This window comes from Erinaceus europaeus, chromosome 18 (genome assembly GCF_950295315.1).
Source record: "Erinaceus europaeus chromosome 18, mEriEur2.1, whole genome shotgun sequence".
Classification (NCBI taxonomy): domain Eukaryota; kingdom Metazoa; phylum Chordata; class Mammalia; order Eulipotyphla; family Erinaceidae; genus Erinaceus; species Erinaceus europaeus.
Window position 1 is genome coordinate 25,595,203 of NC_080179.1, and position 21,145 is coordinate 25,616,347.

The window sequence follows — 21,145 nt, forward strand, 5'->3', positions numbered from 1 at the left end:
TCCCTGTTGTGGAACTTGGAACCCAACACTGGGGAAGATATGATTTCTTATGCTTTTATGACTCACACAGTAAGTGTGGATGAGGGGTCAGCAAGATAGCTCATTTAGGTTACTTGCTTTGGCAGATAAATAGATAGACAGACACACATAGATTATATATATATTTGACTTATAATTTAATCTGTTATCCAACTTATTATTATGTAAACAAGCTATTGTTTATCCCATCCTTTCCCTTAGCACTGGTCTTCCTGGTGATTCAATCATCTCATAGTTCAGTGTCTTATCAACATTATAGGAGTTTCTGCTTCAGCTCATGTTTGTCAAGATATGGTATTGACAAACCTTTAAATTTTGCCAAATAGCATAATGTGTGTAATATTATTTTTCTTCAATTTTGATTTTCCTAACGCCTCACAGTTTTGTATATCTGTTCATAACTGTATTAACCACTTGTAGTCTGTGCATTGTCAGTTCAGATTCTATGGCTTTTTTCGATGGCATGTATTCTTCCCTATGTTGGTAGCTTTTTCTTTTACATTATAATACATATCACTTGTTAATTAATGAACTGAATATTCCCTTCCACTTCTTAGCCCATCCTTTCACTGTCTTGATGGCATATTTGGTTGCATAAGCAAGTTCAGGTTAATGTACTCAATAATATATTGCCCTATAGTTTGAAATTTTGCATCATACCGTGACATAAATATTTCCTTATATTTTTTCATAAGTCTTACTTTTAAGTAACTATTCACTGGGGTTTTTTATGAATGCTATAAGGGAAGAATTCCCCCCCCCCTTTTTTTCCAGATTACTTTATACGGGTGGGATTAGTGGTCTAATGTACAGTTGCTGATAAATGATTACAATTTCTCACCTCCTTGTGATGCGTCCACAAAACACTCAACTTCACCATACGTCCTTTTCCACTAACCAGCACAAGGGCCCCAAGGCCCCTCTATTCCCTACTAGGAAAGGAGTCTAATTGTGTTCTTTCTGATGTGGCTGGTTAATTGTTAAGAGGAAACTTATTGGAACAGTTGGTCCTCTTCCAACTCATTTAGTGTCTCCACTGGCATAAATCAAGGTGCTATTTAAATGCTGATCTGTCTATAATCTCACTGTTGCACATCAATCTCTTTTGGACTAGTTCCATGTATTTCAACGATTATAGCATTTACCTGATGTATTGAGAGCTATTAAAGTCAGCACATGCTCTCACTGTGCAAACCTGTATTTCATCATTTTTTAATTTTTGGCTTGTGGCTCTCTCACATAAATTTTAAGATAATTTTGACCTGCATATGTATGTTCAATTTATTACGGAAACTTCTAATTACATTAAACTGTAAAAAGAAGTATAGTAATCCTCATATTCAATATTTTTGCAGCCTCATTTCATCTCTCTACAACTTCCAGCTATTTATTGGGTTGTCAGAAAAGTCATCACATGTTTTGGATAGAAAAAAGAAAAAAAACATCGTGACCTTTTCGACAAGTCGAATATTAGTTTTCCTATAAAATCTTCCACATATATCTCTAAGAGATTAGGATTTTGGGTACTTTTAGTGGTGCAATTAGTGACTGCTACACTATTGAACTGATATAAAGAGTCAGTCATGGGAAGACTCTTCCAGGCCTGATTTCAGGGCAATAAAAGTTTGTTGTTTTCAAAGGATTGAGAAAAGCTCAGTGTAGCTAGAGGTTGAAGGCACTGGAAAGACAGAAGAAGAGGTTAGAGAGAAGAGCATAAATTCAGCCACAAGGGTCTGTACAGGTTCTGCAGCTCACATCAATGAGTATAATTAACAGCATGGTAGGGGAGTAAGTGAGAAAGTGATGTTAACCATTGTAATAACTCAAAGAATAGGTTGACACTTAGAAGGAAAAGAAAGCAGGGAGAGGAGCTGAAAGGTTCTGCAGTCCAGGAGAGGGAGAGATATATCATCTGTACTTACATGGGACAACACAAATGAAGGTAAGCTCATGGAGCTGAAATATATTTATATAAAATGCCTGTAGGAGAAAAATAAATAAAGAACACATGAACAAATGTCAGCAGACTGGAATAAAGAACTAGGGCAACGAATAGCACACCTGGATAATATATTGCTTTGTCATATGTAAGACCCAGGTTCAAGCCCAGCCTCCACCATATTGAAGGAAGGTCGAGTGCTTCTTCTCTCTCTCTCTCTCTCTCCCCCTCCCTTTCTTTCTCCCTCTATGTCTCTCAATCTCAAAGTAAGGAAGGAACTATTGAACAATAAGGTACCATCTTATTAAATCTAAATACAAGATACTTATCCTTCCAAGCCAAATAACAACTAAATGAGTAATATGAATGTTTGTGATCTGGTGTGTGTTTGTGTGTGTTGTTGAGGTAAAGGATGGTGATAGTGAATGTACTTGTTATATAAATAGCTATTCAACATCCAATTAAGCAATAATGTTTCTGCCTGAGAATGCTTTTAAGTAAACAAATGAATCCAGAAAGGTACATGTTAAGAAAACATCATTACAAACAACAAGAGACTGACACACTTTAATAATGGCCCTTTTGGTCACTATCAATCTACTCATCATCACTGGGGTCCTAATTGGAGAATCCTGGGATGCCCACATAGACGTGATGGGCCTAGACCTCTAACAAATCCCTCTCTCAAATATCACTGGTAATTTCCATCAGGAGCAACATCCCTCTTGTGGGCCTCTACAGGACCTTGCCCTCAATATAGAACAACAGTGAAAGAAACTGCCCCATTCTCTGAAGGAAGGCTGGATCAACATGCTCTGCCACTTGAGGAAGACTAGTCCTGAAATGAGTGCAGCTTAGAATGTCCCTAGCTGTGAGCATGGAATGTGAGCTCAGATTGACAGGGATGCAGAGGTTAAGTAGGCTCTTATGCTAAATATGAATAGACTTGGGCCCAAGGTCTGATCCATGGGGTTTACAATAAGTGATATATAAATACTTTCCCCATATTTGGGAGATACTCTCTTCCCTGGTCAGATTTAGAGTCCTATTCTCAACTCTGACACCATCTCCCCCAGACAATACTCCTAACCCCACGTTCATATAAACTATCGGCTAATACAAAAATTAGTAAAGCCCCTTGGAATATACCTAAAATAGACTTCCTAGCTTCTTTCAACATGAAGACCCCAAATATCATCTGTACTCTTATCTGTAGGTTCCTGAATACTAAACATTTTGTTCTGCTTTAAATCTTGATGCTTTTCATCCACCAAGTTGCAGATGCTATCATAACACCACCCTGACTTCCCTGCGCAGATGATCTCACCAGTGTGTCCTTGAACCCCACCTCCCCAGACCCCTACCCCACCAGGCAAAGATAGAAACAGGATGGGGTTATAGATCCACCTGTCAATGTCCATGTCCAGTTTACAAGCAACTGCAGAAGCCAGAACATCCAGCTTCTGCATCCCATAAAGATCTTTGGTCCATACTCTGAGAGGGATAAAAAATAGTGAACCTTCCAATGAAAGGGAAGGGATATAGAACTCTGGTGGTGGGAATTATATGCAATTGTCCTCCTCTTAGTCTGCAGTCTTGTTAATCATTATTAAATCATTAATAAAAAGAAAACATAATTACATAAGAAACCCATTTTAAACAGTTAATCATTATATAGCTCCAGATATAATGACTGATAAATAAGTGTCCTAATATATCACAATGACACCCATTAAAGTCATAGATTATAGAGTTAGCTTGCTAATTGATATTTATTTCCACTAACATCCATTTTACTATGTAGCCCTACAATGAACGGATCATTCCTTTTACTTTATATGTTTTATTGTACCAAAAAGCAGGAGAGGGTGGGGAGTACGAGATAACTTTTACAAAGCTTTTACAAAGCAAAGTGTATTTAAAAGAAAAGAAACAAAACTGGTCTAAGTACTGATACATGTATAAACTCTAAAAATCTCTAGAAAGGTAAGGTGTGGCACAAACACCTCCAGTATAAAGCAGAATATTGAAGGTGTTAGAGCCATGCTAAAATGCTATATACTGTGGCTTTTACCATAAAATAGATTGTCTGGTTGACTCAAATTTCCAGCAGTATGATGAGTCGGGCGACCCAGATATGGCCGACCATCTCATTGCCTCCCTGGATGCAGCACGCCAAGCCCGCTGGCAACAACTCACGGAAAGTCTGAACTTCACCCACTCAAGTAGGAAGGCCTGGAAGCTTCTTCACAGTCTGGGTGCCGGTAGCCAACCCTCTCCCGTCTCCCATCCTCCCGTATCTCCAAACTCAGTGGCCAGTCACCTAACTCAAGTTGGACGTGCTAAGATCGACCCAGTCTGGAAAAGAGAAATTTCCCATGAGTGGTCATCCCACTTCCGGTTATCTTGTCCATCTCCAAAACTCTCTCCCTTTACACTGTCTGAACTGGAAGACACTTTGAAGAGGGTTAAACCGGGAACAGCTGCTGGCTATGATAACATCACCCCAGAACTCATTCTTAACTTGGGCCCCGCGGCAAAAAAGTGGCTCACTACATTCCTGTCCCACATCTTGGAATCCGAATCTATGCCCAAAATTTGGCGTCGTGCGAAGATAATAGCAATTTTGAAACCAAAGAAAGACCCAACACTGGCCGCCAGCTATAGACCAATTTCTCTCCTCTCCGTGTGTTACAAACTCCTTGAGAGGCTGCTTCTGTCACGAATTTCTCCTCTTACAGAGAAATTCCTATCACCCGCCCAAGCTGGTTTCCGCCCAGGAAGATCTACCTGCGAACAAGCCCTGACCCTCTCAACTTACATTGAAAATGGATTCCAGAAGAATTTAAAGATGGGTGCTGTCTTTGTTGATCTCACAGCAGCCTATGACACGGTCTGGCACCGTGTCTTACACAGATGATACCATTTTTGCAGTGCTAGGGATTAGTCGCCATTTTTTACAGGAATCAGATATCAGAGACATGTCTTTCGTGAGTGATTCCTCAAGGATGTCGAACTTTGATGCCTGAGTTGCACAGCAGATGTCATCGGCGTAGTCAAGATCTAGTCAAGATCTCAAGATGCCTGCCTCCATGGGTGGCCAACACTATATCGTTTCTTCTCCAAAACAGAAGATTCCGGGTGCATCTGGGTGACAAGTCTAGCAGATGGAGACTTGTCTCAAGTGGCCTCCCCCAGGGCTCTGTTCTGGCTCCTACGCTATCTAATATTTACATCAATGACCTCCCAGAAACTTCTTCAAGGAAGTTCATCTACGCCGATGACATCTGCTGTGCAACTCAGGCATCCAAGTTCGACATCCCTGAGGAATCATTCACGAAAGACATGTCTCTGATATATGATTACTGTAAAAAATGGCAACTAATCCCTAGCACTGCAAAAACGGTATCATCTGTTTTCCATCTACACCATGCCTCGGCCTCGAGTGAGCTTAATGTGCAGCTTGGCGATACGAGAATCCGGCATGAAGCCCAGCCAGTCTATCTTGGCGTTACTCTCGATCGCACTCTGTCATTTCACAAACATCTCATAAAAACTGCAGCAAAGGTGGGCGCGAGGAATCACATCATTGCAAGACTGGCCAGCTCCTCATGGGGCGTGAGCGCTTCCACACTACAATCATCCTCTCTGGCATTATGCTATTCCACTGCAGAATACTGTGCCCCAGTATGGTTCCGTAGCCCCCATGTCCACTTGGTCGATTCCAAATTATATTCCTCCATGAGGATAATTTCTGGAACCATCCGTTCCACCCCGGTTCCATGGCTGCCAGTTCTTAGCAACATCGCCCCGCCAGATATTCGTTGGGATGCGGCATCATCTAAGTTCATTTCCCACGTCTACGCTCGACCGGACCTGCCAATATACGCGGATATCTTCACCCACCCTGTCCAACGCTTGACGTCTCGTCACCCAATCTGGTCCCCTACGCCTACACTGAACTTCTCTGTTCCAGATTCTTGGAAACAGAGTTGGCAGTCAGCTGAGGTCAAGAACAAACACCTCATCACAGACCCCTGCAAGCGTCAACCCGGCTTTGACCTAGCACGTTATGATTGGGCCCTCCTCAATCGCTATCGAACAGGCCATGGCCGGTGCGCCGCTATGTTCCATCGCTGGGGAGCCAGAGACGACCCGAACTGCCCCTGCGGCTACAGACAGACTATGACCCACATAGTCAACGACTGCCACCTCTCCAGATTCAAAGGAGGTCTTGAAACTTTACAGCAGGCTCAACCTGACACTGTTGACTGGCTACGGAAGAAGGGCAAACGCTAGAAGAAGAAACTCAGTGAATGGTAAATCTTCTTCTAGCGTTTGCCCTTCTTCCGTATGGTAAATAATAAATGCTTAATGCATGTTCATTCATTCATTCGTTTGTACAAATAATTTACTAAGAACTTATTAGAATATACTAGAAGCTAGACATATGGAGACAGTTTCTCCCTCTGATGGGCTTATACTCATTCCTTCAATACTAATTTTGAGAGCCTTTATTAAACGTAGAAGATCAAGACATTTGAATCAAGGCAAGTATGTGGGCAGGGTTCACAGTGATGAGAAGGGCTATCACACACAAGGTAGGTAAGGTAGAGTGACTTAAAGAATGTGAATAATGCTCAGACCTTTGACATGGCAGAAAAAATGGACTATGGGCAATTGTTGTCTGCAAAAATTCTTGAAAATTTTCTGTTAACCTAAAAATGATATTAGGTGAAAATGTTTAAGTATCTTAACATCAAAACAAGCAGACAAAACAGTGAGAAGTGAGAACATATGGGAGGACAGAGTAGAATGAGGCAAAAAGTAAAAAGAGGGACAGAAAGAAAACAAGATAGTGTTCTGAGTTTGGAATACTAAAATTAGATACTTTGAAGCTAGAGCTGTTTCAGTTTGTAAAATCATTCTGGCTGCAGATGTGTACACAGCAGATAAATGGAATGGCAGTAAAAAGACACGGATGAATTAGAAGTGAAAACGGCCAGATGAAGTCAGTCAAAGAAATCAGGCTATTTTTTTTCCCCCCAGCATGATGAGTGGAAAATACTGGGATGGGAAGAATATAGAAAGCCATTGCTACAATTTTTGAATGGTGGTTAGGTATCAAGAAATTCAGGGAAGACAACAAAGAAGATAAGTAGAGAGTTTTTGTCAAGTTTTCATGGTGAAAGAAATGTTTGATTTACTTTGTAACAGGTATAGGACTCCAGTAATGAGAGAGATTGGGATATTGAGGAGACATTTTAACTTAAAAGATGGATGGTGTAAGATCAGAGGAGCAGCAGCTAAGTAATTGTGACTTCTTTTTTAAAATATTTATTTATTCCCTTTTGTTGCCCTTCTTATATTCTTGTAGTTATTACTGTTGTCGTTATTGATGTTGTTGTTGCATAGGACAGAGAGAAATCGAGAGAGAAGGAAAGGCAGAGAGAAGGTTTAGAGAAAGATAGACACCTGCACACCTGCTTCACCTCTTGTGAGGACTCCCCTGCAGGTGGGGAGCTGGAGGCTGGAACCAGATTCTTAGCCTGTCCTTGCTCTTTGTGCGACGTGTGCATAACCCACTGCGGTACTGCCGGACTCCCCTAATTGTGGCTTCTTATTACTGGAACTCTGATAAAATGATCTGAAAACTGTTTCACTGTATCAATTAGTGAATTTTTTATCACACTTAATTTAAGTAGGTACTTTTCGGAAATAACCACTGACTCTTATCAATCTTACTCTGCTCATAATTATTGTAATCATTTAATTCCCTTTTCTCCAATCAACTAAACTTTAAATGACTCATTTCGTATACACAAACATGACTTAATATATTAAATATGTAACTGGTTCTAGGTCTTATCCCACAAGATCACTGGTCCATTTCCACTATAAAGGTATGGGACTATGTGTAAGCTTGATAGAGCTTAGGGAAAACTCCTCCTATCCTTGGATGGAGGTCTGGGAAAGACACCCCCTTGTTAGCCTCTCTCACCGAGATGAGCAAAGGGGGAAAAACAGTCTCTCAGACTCAGTTCTCCCTTTTCAGACTCTCAAGCCCACTGCCTCTCCCCACTGACTGCAGGCCACATGGTTGCCAGCCTTAAGGTTCATTCAAAGTTCACATAGTCACCCAGAGTTTACACAATCACCTCACTTTTGATCACTAGAGAGAGCATACTCCATCAAACACCTCCCTGACATCAGTCAGTAAGACTCCAAACTTTATTTACTTATAGCTTTGCTAACTATCATGCTCTGTTTATCTTCTCTCTATTTCACCCTGCTGGTTTAACCCCTATGTTTCTCTCAAATACCTTTGGATAATTAAGTTGCTTGCATCATGAAGAATAATTGTCTTGACCTTTATGTATCTCATCAATTCCTGTCATACCAGCCCCCTACCATAGGGGCAAGCTGACCGTTAAGAAACCTGTAATTTCTGACATATTTGAAAAATGTTCTTTGTTTGGTTCTCTATTTAAACATATGTCCATCTGCCATTAAATGAGAATGTCCCAATTCTCCCCGGTGTCTCTTGCTTATATCACATTGTCTCTTGAACGAGCGAGGGAGAACAGGTCGTTTACCTTCCTGGCTGAGAGCTAACCCATGTGAACTCCAGCATAAAGGGAAACAGAAAGTCCGATGAAGTCTTAATTTAATTAATTTAATAGTAGCTTTCTGACCGGGTGGTGGCGCACTTTGTTGAGCACACTTGTTACAATGCACAAGGACCCGGGATCGAGTCTCCAGTTCCCACCTGCAGGAGGAAAGCTTTGAGAGTGGTAAAGCAGGGCTGCAAGTGTCTCTCTGCCTCTCTCCTCTCTATTACCCCCTTCCCCCTCAATTTCTGGCTGTCTCTATCCAATAAATATATAGAAATAAATAAAAAAATTAAAAATAGTAATTTTCACTCCACCTTTCCTCTTATGAAATAGCCCTTCTGATTGTCATGAACCCTGCACTCATACTTGCCTTGATTCAAACGTGCTAACCTTATACCTTTAAAAAGGGCTCTCAAAATTAGTATTGAAGAAATGAGTATAAGCTCATCAGAGGGAAAATCTTAGAAGTATCTTGACCCATGCTATATTCATGGTTTTGTTCACATTTAAGATGCTACTTATTTAAAAAAATAAAATAAGATATAGAAATTAAATGAGAGAACATCTTTGGCAAGTATAATGACAGAGACAGAACTGAAGTACTTACACTTACAAACCTTGCACCTTGTCTCTACACCCCCTCCCAGACTGCTAGCTATTTCATAGTATCCCAGAAATGGAAACAGTACAAAGGAGGTTTTGAAGGTGATATGAATCTAACTCCTGTTGAATCAAAACTTGTCCCCGCCCCCCAAAAAATTTCATGTGCAATTTCTTTTTTTTTGTTAAATTTGAAATTAATTTTTTATTGCTACCAGTGTTACTACTGGGGCTTGGTGATAGAACTACCAATACACTGCTCCTGGTGGCCATTTTTTCCATTTTTTTCCCTTTTCCTTTCTATTATACTTGATAGGATAGAGAGAAATTGAGAAGGGAGGGGACATAGAGAGAGAGAAAGATACACACCTAAGACCTGATTCACTGCAGGTGGGGAGAGGGGGCTGGCACCTGGGTTATTGTACAAAACAATACTTGTGCTTAACCAGACACACTCCTGCCAGGCCCCCTCTATGTTTAGTTTTTGCCCAAACACTTCTCCATTGTTTAAAAAGTCATAGTTAGTGATAGAATGGTACTGCTACAGTAAGTTCTCAAATTAATACCACAGTGCTGGCTAGACATGATCTGCCATTATATTACCGTGTTATTTAGCAGAGGTACTCTGCCATTTGGCTGTGTCCTAAAGCACAGTACCATAAAATAAACTATAGTTACTGAAACTAAATATAAATTTTGATACATTTTAATTGGTTAGCAAAGATATTAAGTATGTTTTAACCATATTCAAGTACAAAATTCATGTTTAAATCTGTTTTCTTTATAATTTAATAATAATTGATAAGATTATGGGATAAGAGGAGTACAATTCCACACAATTCCCAACACCAGAGTTCTGTAACCCACCCACCCCCACCCCACACACCCCCAATAGGAGCTTCACTGTTTTTAATCCCTTGGGATTAGGATTTTTATGGGGTACAGAAGGTGGGAGCTCTGGCTTCTGAAATTGCTTCTTTGATGAACATGGGCATTGACAGGTCAATTCATACCCCCATACCTGTTTCTATCTTTCCCTAGTGGGGTAGGGCTCTGGGGATGTGGGGTTCTAGGACACATTGGTGAGGTCATCTGCCCAGGGAAGTCAGGTTAGCGTCATAGTAGAATCTGTTTTCTAATGATGTTAATCTCCAATCTCATTTAAAAATATGCACTGAGTGGAAGGAAATGGCATTAGGGTAAGATTCTGACTTGGATGCACACAGTGCAGTTATGTCCTGAATATTCAGAGAGCAAAGGGAGAGGAGTAGCTATTGGGAGACTATGACTGTATTTCTGAAGTCCAACTTTTACCAGAGGAGTACAAAAATGATTCCTAGTAATATAAGAATTTTTGGATAACGACTCAAATTCAGGAGCATAAAATTGTTTTGGAAATCAGAAAATCTTATCTCAATGTAACATACCCATTAGTTGATTTCATGTGTAATTTAGAATACCTTACTTTATACCTCTTGATATTTTCACTGAAATACTGGATATTTATTTGCAGAAACACTTTGGCACAAGAAAAATTATGCTTTCCTTTTGGAAGGATATATCATCATGCCTATTCTCATTACTCATTTGAAATGTCAAGAACCTTGAAAGAGGGAAAATAATTAATTCCTCTCTAGGTTCTCTGTATCTTTCCTTTTGGTTATGCCCAGGTACAGATTGATGAGTTTTAGAACTAAAGTGATTTGATAAAACAAAGCATTCCACAACAATGCAGAATAATCCAGCTGCTACTATCATAAGTAAAATATATATGACCTTGGTTGACTGTTCAGAAGTCCGAAGAAAATGACATAATGCCATTACTGCTATCATTTTGAAGCTTTTCTCATCACAGTGTGATGTGCTACAAATGGAATGTTTTTAAGGGAATGCTCAGAATAGTATAGTGTTTTCTATTATGGTAGCTGCTGACATGGGCCACACAACCCTATCTCCTATACTTGAAATGTAACCAAATGTTTTTTTTTAATATTTATTTATTCCCTTTTGTTGCCCTTGTAGTTATTATTGTTATTGTTATTCATGTCGTCGTTGTTGAATAGGACAGAGAGAAATGGAGAGAGGAGGGGAAGACAAAGAGGGGGAGAGAAAGACAGACAGACACCTGCAGACCTGCTTCACCGCCTGTGAAGCAACTCCCCTACAGGTGGGGAGCCAGAGCTCGAACCGCGATCCTGACGCTAGTCCCTGCGCTTTGCATCACATGCGCTTAACCCGCTTCGCTACAGCCCGACTCCCGTACATTAGTAATTCTAAAGTACTGAGCACATGGAATATTTTAAATTTAAAATGAGATCACAATGAATGAGATTTAAATAAGCACATTAAAAAATCTCAATGTATATCTAAATTTGGCTTTCAAGTGCTCCACAGAATTGATAGTAATTAAATATCCTCCTTTAATAGTGGTAATAACCATCGTTTTTCAAAGTATATCATACACTAAAGAAGATTTATAAAGAATAAAATTTATAAAAGTTTTTGACCAGATTCATATATATATATATACATATATATATAGGCATTACAGATAAACAAATATCAGAATCTAGGTGAAATATAAAAAAAACTTAAACATTTGTATGTTAACTCTAAACTAACACTATATGACAAAATTTTGAGAAGCAGAAACCTTTTCACCCACTCCTATTACATCAGTGAATATACTTGATAGCTTAGGAAGCAAATATTTTAGGTAGTATTATCTTTCAATTATTTCTTTCAGTTTTTTTCTCCCTCTCTGTATGTGAATATGGTGAGCTAAACTGACTATTTAATGATAATATAATAATATAATAAATTTGTTCCTTATTAAATATAAACATATATAATATATAATATGAAATATATAATATAATAATATAATAAGTTTGTTCCTTGTTAAAGCACTCACTTGATTATCCTCAAAAGATATGGAAATTTTCAGCTAAGTTTTACTTAATACAAATTGAAACAGCAATTTAATAGATTAAGCATGGACAGGTACCACTATTATTAAATGATGAGTTGAGAGATTTCAATAATTTTTTGACATCATAAAGTGTGTCCTTTCCCTGGGCAGACGACCTCACCAATCAATGCGCCTTGGAAACGCATCTCTCCAGAGCCCTGACACATTAGGATAGAAACAGTCTGGGTTGGGGTCGGGTAGTGGCATATCTGGTTTAGTGCACATATTACAGTGCTTAAGGACCCAGGTTCAAGCCCCCAGTCCCCACCTGCAGGGAAACCTTCACAAGTGGTGAGGCAGGGTTGCAGGTGTCTCTCTGTCTCTTTCTCTATCACCCCCTTCCCTCTCAATTTCTGGCTGTTTCTATTCAATAAATAAATAAAGATAATTTTTTTAAAAATTAAAAATAACTGTTCTCTAAAAGAAAAGAAAAGAAACAGCCTGGGAATATGGATCATTGACCTGCCAATGCCCATGTTCAGTGGAGAAGCAATTACAGAAGCCAGACCTTCCACCTTCTGCACCCATAATGATCCTGGATCCATACTCCCAGAAGGATAAAGAATAGGAAAGCTTCCAGTGGAGGGGCTAGGATATGGAACTCTGGTGGTGGGAAATGTGTAGAATTTTACCCCTCTTCTCCTATGGTTTTGCCAATATTTCTATTTTTTATTTTATAAGCAAATAAAATAAGATAATAGAAAATAAAATGTGTCTTTTTGGGCCAGCAAAATAGATAATGTGGGAGTGCGTCTGTGTGTGACCCATGTTCAAGTCTGGCCTTCACTGCACTAAAAAAACCTCAGTGGGGGTTGTATTGTTATATGGAAAAGTGGGAAATGTTATGCATGTACAAACTATTGTATTTACTGTCGAATGTAAAACATTAATTCCCCAATAAAGAAATTAAAAAAGAAAAAGAAAAAAGAAACCTTAGTGTCATGGTGTCTGTCCCTCTTTGCTTTTGTTTCTCTGTTGCTGTCTCTTTCTTCTGTAAAAGTTGGCCAAGAGAGGTGAAGTCTTTTCTTCAATAGGAAAAAAATAATTTCTGTTGTACATAACTCAAAAAAAAGTCTTCACTTATCAGCCAGAGTATTGCATGACTTATTTAATCACACAATTTCAATCTTTTGTTAGTATACACAAAAGCAATGTGAACTTTAGTTTCCATTTTAGCTTAAATGCAAAAATTATTTTACAGGATGCTTATAATGTTAATAAATATAAGGTTTTATTCATCCTTTCAACACCACAACAAATCCCGTTAACATCTCTATACAATCTCCACCCTTTTAATACTTAAAAAATCAGTCAAGTTGACTCATTACTTATACTACCTTATCATGTTTTAATCTTTTTCTTTTTTTTTTTTTTTTTGCCTCCAGGGTTATTACTGGGGCTCGGTGCCTGAAGTATGAATCCACTGCTTCTGGAGGCCATTTTTTCTCATTTTTTTGCCCTTCTTGTTGTCTTTATTGTTATTGTTACCATTGATGTTGTTGTTGTTGGACAGGACAGAGAGAAATTGAGAGAGGAGGGGAAGACAGAGGGGGAGAGAGAAAGATAGACACCTGCAGACCTGCTTCACTGCCTGTGAAGCAACCCCCTGCAGGTGGGGAGCCAAGGCTTGAACCAGGATCCTTACACTGGTCCTTGTGCTTTGCACCACCTGCACTTAACCCGCTGCACTACAGCCCTACTCCCATTTTGCTCTTTTCCATACAAGGACTTTCCATGATAATATAGAAAACTATTTTTTAACTATTTATTTACTTTATTTTGATAAGAAAGAGAGTAATTGAGAAGGGAGGGAGGGAGAGAGAGAGAGGGATACCTGCATAACTGCTTCACCACTTGTGAAGCTTCCCCCTTGCAGGTGGGGGCTGAGGACTTGAACCCAGATACCTTGTGCATGGTAGCACATGCACTTAATCTGGTGTGCTACCACCTAGGCCCAGTATGGGGAAACTCTGTGTTCTGCTTTTTCTTAAATTACCCCATAAGAATTTTATAAATTGCCATAAACTCTTCATAATTCTTCTAAAACAAATTATTTCTTCACGCTTAAACATACTTTTGATACCTTCCACTATCATCACTCTCCACAGACCCTAAATTATTGGTACTACTATTAATCACCATTCTGTTTATGTGTGCATCTTTCCTGTTGCTTTTGACTTATACTATGACTTTTAATAACACTTAGCTATTAGTATTTTTGTGGTAAAGAGGAACACGAATTTAATGAAGAAACTCCTCTGATGCCATACTCTGGAAAGTGTACCTAATTCCACAACCATTGGCCTATTAGTGCTCTATTTTTGCATGTAACACATTCTTATATAACATATACTTTTTCCACTTAGACCTAGCACAGAGCCAAATAAATTATTTCCTACTGTATATATATCTGAAACAGCTTTTCAACATGTATAGCTTTTTTTTTACATATTTATTTATTCCCTTTTGTTACCCTTGTTTTATTGTTATAGTTATTGTTGTTGTTATTGGTGTCATCGTTGTTGGATAGAACAGAGAGAAATGAAGGGAGGAGAGGAAGACAGAGAAGAGGAGAGAAAGATAGACACCTGCAGATCTGCTTCACCGCTTGTGAAGTGACTCCCCTGCAGGTGGGGAGCCGGGGGCTCGAACTGGGATCCTTACTCTGGTGCTTGCACTTTGTGCCACCTGCACTTAACCCACTGTGCTTCTGCCCAACTCCCTATAGGCTTTTTTTTTTTTTTAATACGCCTTTATCCACGCTAGCTTTGCACCTAACCGATTTTTATATCCTTCTATCATCTTCTAAGAAAACTCTGGGGAGTTGGCGGGTTAAGCGCACGTAGTGCAAAGCAGAAGGTCCAGCATAAGGATCGAGGTTCGAGCCCTTGGCTCCCCAACTGCAGGGGAGTCACTTCACAAGCGGTGAAGCAGTTCTGCAGGTGTCTTTCTCTCCCTCTCTCTATCTTTCTCTCCTCTCTCCATTTCTCTCTGTCCTATCCAACTATGATGACATCAATAACAATAGCAACAATAACTACAACAGTAAAACAACAAGGACAACAAAAGGTTTAAATAAATATTTAAATAAAACTGTAGAGGATTTTATTGAGACTGTACTCTTGAAGGTACTATATTTAGTAAGATTTCATAGTTTTTTCTATATATTCAGAAACAAAACCTGCTACTTCTCTAATTTGTTTCCATTTAAAACTCACAATAAATAATATTATATTGGATGTATTTGAGGGGCAGAATGAAATAATGGAAAGGGGGTATATTGTAGAGTGAGACCTATCTATCCATATTTCTATATTGTATATGAAATTATTGGATTGTCATAAAAGTCATGACATTTTTCTATGCGGCAATGTGTCTTGACTTTTCCAAGAACCCAATATTGGAGGAGACAGAGAAGGAGACACCTGGAGTACTGCTTCACCACTTGCAATGCTTTCCCCCTGCAGGTGGGGCCTAGGGGCTTAAACACGGGCCCTTGCTCATTTTAACATGTGTGCTTAACCAGGTGTGCCACCACCCAGCCCCATACTTGACATATTCCCTTAAATTTATGCACTATAATCATTCAAGGATAAAAATCAATAAAATGCTACTTTAAAAAGACCAAATAGGTAAATATATATCTACTTTTGAAATAAAGGCTGGAGCTATTTTCACATAACCATAATACATTTAATATAAGGAGATTTGTAAGTCATCTGTATCACATAGTACACTTTACCCTGAATATTTCTTTTCCGTACTGAGATATGTATTGACTTTTCATGAAATGCACTATTAGCTTTGCTTGGTTAAAGGGATGCTGTTGAGTTTAACACAACTGTTCTATGTTCAGTAGTTTTATTGCTTTTCTTGTTATCTCTTAAAATATAGTAAATTCTTGTTTTTGGAACTGTCATATTTACAATATGAATTCAATGTTATAAAATCATATATTTAATAAAATCAGCTACTAAATTGAAAAATGGACAAAAGAAAACCAAAAGTAGGTTTCCATGATGATACTACAATATAAAAAAATAGTCCACTGCAAACATCAGCTGAAGATTATTTAGATTTTACTACTCAAATGTTCTCTAGCATCAGATCATAATACTGCATTAAGAGACTTTTAGCATTAGTCCTTCAAGCCACATTACACTTGGCCTGACAGGAAGAACTTAAAAAGGGAATCAAGGGGGGGCATAATTTTTTCACTTTGTAGGCTTAATTTTTTCCCTTAAGTATTAAAAAATTAAATGACTGAGCAGGGGAAAAAAAGTATAAATTGAAAACCTTTACCCATTGTAGAATTTTGCTGCCTTTCACCATTTAACACAGGGTTGGCTCGAGTTTTCACCATAATCTAGACTTTATATCCCTATATCCATCCATATTTTCTTCCCAGAATACTATTTTTTTTAAACACTACAATCATTTATCTGGAACCTGAAAACACCTAGAATTGCCAAAACCATCTTGAGGAAAAGAAACAGAAATGGAGGCATCACACTCCCAGACCTTAAACTATATTATAAAGCCATCATCATCAAAACAGCATGGTACTGGAACAAAAATAGGCACACAGAGAAGTGGAACAGAATTGAAAGCCCAGAAATAAATCCCCACACCTATGGACATCTAATCTTTGATAAGGGGGCCCAAAGGATTAAATGGAAAAAGGAGGCTCTCTTCAATAAATGGTGCTGGGAAAACTGGTTTGTAACATGCAGAAGAATGAAACTGAACCACTTTATCTCACCAGAAACAAAAATCAACTCCAAAGGGATCAAAGACCTACATGTCAGACCAGAAACAATCAAATACTTAGAGGAAAACATTGGTAAAACACTTTCCCACCTACACCTCAAGAACATCTTTGATGAATCAAACCCAATTGCAAGGAACACTAAAGCAGAAACAAACCAATGGGACTACATCAAATTGAAAAGCTTCTGCACAGCCAAAGAAACTATTAAACAAACAAAGAGACCCCTCACAGAATGGGAGAAGATCTTCACATGCAAAACATCAGACAAGAGACTAATCACCAAAATATACAGAGAACTCAGCAAACTTAGCACCAAAAAAGCAAATGACCCCATCCAAAAATGGGCAGAGGATATGAACAAGACATTCACTTCAGAGGAGATTCAAAAGGCTAACAAACATATGAAAAACTGTTCCAGGTCACTGATTGTCAGAGAAATGCAAATTAAGACAACACTAAGATACCTATACCTCACTCCTGTAAGAATGGCCTACATCAAAAAGGACAGCAGCAACAAATGCTGGAGAGGTTGTGGGGACAGAGGAACCCTTATGCATTGCTGGTGGGAATGTAAATTGGTACAGCCTCTGTGGAGAGCAGTCTGGAAAACTCTCAGAAGGCTAGACATGAACCTTCCATATGATCCAGTAATTCCTCTCCTGCGGTTATACCCCAAGGACTCCATAACACCCAACCAAAAAGAGGTGTGTACTCCTATGTTCATAGCAGCACAATTCATAATAGCTAAAACCTGGAAGCAACCCAGGTGCCCAACAACAGATGAGTGGCTGAGAAAGCTGTGGTATATATACACAATGGAATACTATGCAGCTATCAAGAACAATGAACCCACCTTCTCTGACCCATTTTGGACAGAGCTAGAAGGAACTATGTTAAGTGAGCTTAGTCAGAAAGATAAAGATGAGTATGGGATGATCCCACTCATCAACAGAAGTTGACTAAGAAGATCTGAAAGGGAAACTAAAAGCAGGACCTGACCAAATTGTAAGTAGGGCACCAAAGTAAAAACCCTGTGGTGAGGGGTTGACATGCAGCTTCCTGGGGCAGTGGGGGGTGGGAGTGGGTGGGAGGGATGGGTCACAGTCTTTTGGTGGTGGGAATGATGTTTATGTACACTCCTAGTAAAATGTAGTCATATAAATCACTAGTTAATTAATATGAGAGGGGGAAAATTAATTGTATGTCTCAAAGTTTTTCAAACCACAAACTGAATCTTTTAAATATATAGGCTTTGTAATTGATATGTGGACTCTCTCAAAAGCCTAGACCAAGTAGATCAGAAGCAACCAATAGCACAGCTATATACAAGATACTGGGTACTGTACAGCAAACCCTAACAAAAGGACTTTTCAAAGTTAACCCAATTACCAAATAATGTGATGATAACATTAACTATCGATTGTCTTTTTGAACCCTAAGACAGCAGGAACCTCACATCTCCACTATAGAGCCTCTACTTCCCCCAGTCCTGGAACCCTTGGATAGGGCCCACTTTCCCGTATGCCTCTCCCAATCCATATCAAATAATATTGCATCTGTCGATCACAACCTAACCAACACAGCGATGGCCACCTCAACATGCTTCACTTCAGACTGTGTCCAGAGACTTCATGTGTGGAATGACAACCCTTCAGCTTCATTACTCGGGTGAGACCTTTCCTTTCATAGTATACTCTAATTCCATCCCAGGTGGTTCACTTTCTAACAAAGTCCCAAAACCTAGATATACACCAGTTTCTGTGAGAGAGAGCTTATGTTCACACGTATCCATAAGCTACTGCAAAATATATACTTGAAAGCAGAAGTACACTAGAGTTTGCAGTGAGTACCCCCCTAACACTTCCTCTCCACTATTCCAAGTTTTGGGTGCATGACTGCTCAACAATTTGTTTGGCTTCGTATGTTAACTCTCTTTTTAATCACCAGGTTCCAGATGCCATCAGGATGCTGGTCAGGCTTCCCTGGATTGAAGACTCCACCAATGTGTCCAGGAGCTCTGCTTCCCCAGATACCCACCCTAGGGAAAGAGAGAGGCAGACTGGGAGTATGGACCGACCAGTCAATGCCCATGTTCAGCAGGGAAGCAATTACAGAAGCCAGACCTTCTACCTTCTGCAACCCACAGTGACCCTGAGTCCATGCTCCCAGAGGGATAGAGAATGGGAAAGGTATCATGGGAGGGGGTGGGATATGGAGATTGGGTGGTGGGAATTGTGTGGAGTTGTACCCCTCCTACCCTATGGTTTTGTTAATTAATCCTTTCTTAAATAAAAAAGAAAAAAAAGATTTTAAAAAATATTTATTTATTCCCTCTTGTTGCCCTTGTTGTTTTATTATTGTAGTTATTATTGTTGATTGTCATTGTTGACGTGGTCATTGTTGGATAGGACAGTGAAATGGAGAGAGGAGGGGAAGACAGAGAGAGGGACAGAAAGATAGACATCTGCAGACCTGCTTCACCACTTGTGAAGCAACTTGTCTGCAGGTGGAGAGTCGGGGGATCCAACTGGGATTCTTTCGCTGGTCCTTGAGCTTTGAGACACCTGCGCTTAACTCACTGCTCTACTGCCCAACACCCCCCAAGATACTATTTTAGTAATGAAAATAGAAACTTGGTTTTAGCCTGAATTTAGTTTTTATCTCTCCCTACCCAACCTACTGCCGGAATCGTATGTGTCTTTAGAAAAGTAGTAGTAAACCCTTATTCCCTCCATTGAATCAGTTAGCTAAAAAGATCCAAGGATTAATTAGTCTAAGCAATCTATGTTAAGGAATTCTCTTAATTACCTTAACAATATTTTGCTTTAATTCCTTAATCATGTTTTGCTTTTAGAGCAATTCTGAAAATAAATAAAAACCTCATACACAACTAGTAATAAAGATTGAAGAGAATTCCAGAACAATATCACTATTTTTTCATAGTAGACCCAGATATCCAGCTTCCTATCTGGCTTTTGTACTCACGGGGAAAATGATTTGAAGTGGATGGATTGACACTGTCCCCACTGTCAGCACTTTCACTGCTGGAAACTTCATCATCCGATTCTCTCACAGAGGAGCAGGGTGAAGAGCCGTCAACTTCTTCAAACTTCCTCTTTAAAATTCCACTCATAGCTGCAGCACTGTCACATGTACCTGCATGACAGGAACAGAAGCAAAGAACCATTGAAATACTTGACCTATGAATGTGTTGTCAAGGTCTCCATTTCTTTTTATGTGTTTTTATTTTCTTGTACATGAGCTGAGTTTTCTTTGAAAGCATCACTGCAGTATTCTTTTCAGATGAACAAAATTACATTAAGTATGAATATTTGGTGACTTAAAAATATGTTATTTTAGACACAGTTCATTCTGATGCAATAGCTATTCATTAAGAAAAACAAACATTGGGTGCCTGGAGGTGGCGCAGCAGGTGAAGCACACACGGCCTGAAGCACAAGGTCTGGCCTAAGGATCCCTGTTCCAGCCCCCTGCTCCTCACCTGCAGGTGGGGGTCACTTCACAGGCGGTGAAGCAGGTCCGCAGGTGTCTTTCTCTCCCCCTCTTTGTCTTCCCCTCCCCTCCTCTCTCTATTTCTCACTGTTCAATTCAGCAACAATAACAACACTACTACTAACAACAGCAATGATAACAGCAACGGTAAGCAACAAGGGCAACAAAAGGAGAAAATAGCCTCCAGGAGCAGTGGATTCATGATGCCGAGCCCTAGTGATAACCCCGGAGGCAAATAAAAAAAAAGAAAGAAAAACGAACATTAATGTCACTCCCAAAGTCCTAAATCATTTCTGCCTTATGTAACATTCATCTATAAGAGCCACACCTAAATAAGAACTGTATTAACAAACTTTAAAATGCAAGAAAACTAATTAGTTGTGAACAATAAAGCATATGAAATCAATTCCAAATTCTTGGTAGTTTCCATTTCAGTGTTGTTCTAAGGTGAGATGTGCATCCAAGATATCTGGTTACTGAAGTTGTTACAATTTGCGTCAACAAGGGCAATAATAATAACCACAACGAAGCTACAACAAGGGCAACAAAAGGGGGGAAATAAATGGCCTTCAGGAGCGGTGGATTCATGGTGCAGGCACCGAGCCCAGCCATAACCCTGGAGGAGGAAAAAAAAAAAAAAAGTACCTAATGTGATAGGGAGTCGGGCAGTAGCGAAGCAGGTTAAGCGCAGGTGGTGT

General features: G+C 39.3%; 1 protein-coding gene across 4 annotated transcripts in view; it reads right to left on the reverse strand.

The window, feature by feature from the left end:
- CSRNP3 (cysteine and serine rich nuclear protein 3) overlaps nt 1-21,145 on the reverse strand; it is a 219,154-nt gene that overhangs the window by 81,172 nt on the left and 116,837 nt on the right. For all 4 annotated transcript variants that reach the window (XM_016195315.2, XM_060177782.1, XM_007539326.2 and 1 more), the window contains one exon: nt 19,920-20,090. In XM_016195315.2, the coding sequence (XP_016050801.1) occupies nt 19,920-20,090 (171 nt within the window). The remainder of the gene's footprint in view (nt 1-19,919; nt 20,091-21,145) is intronic.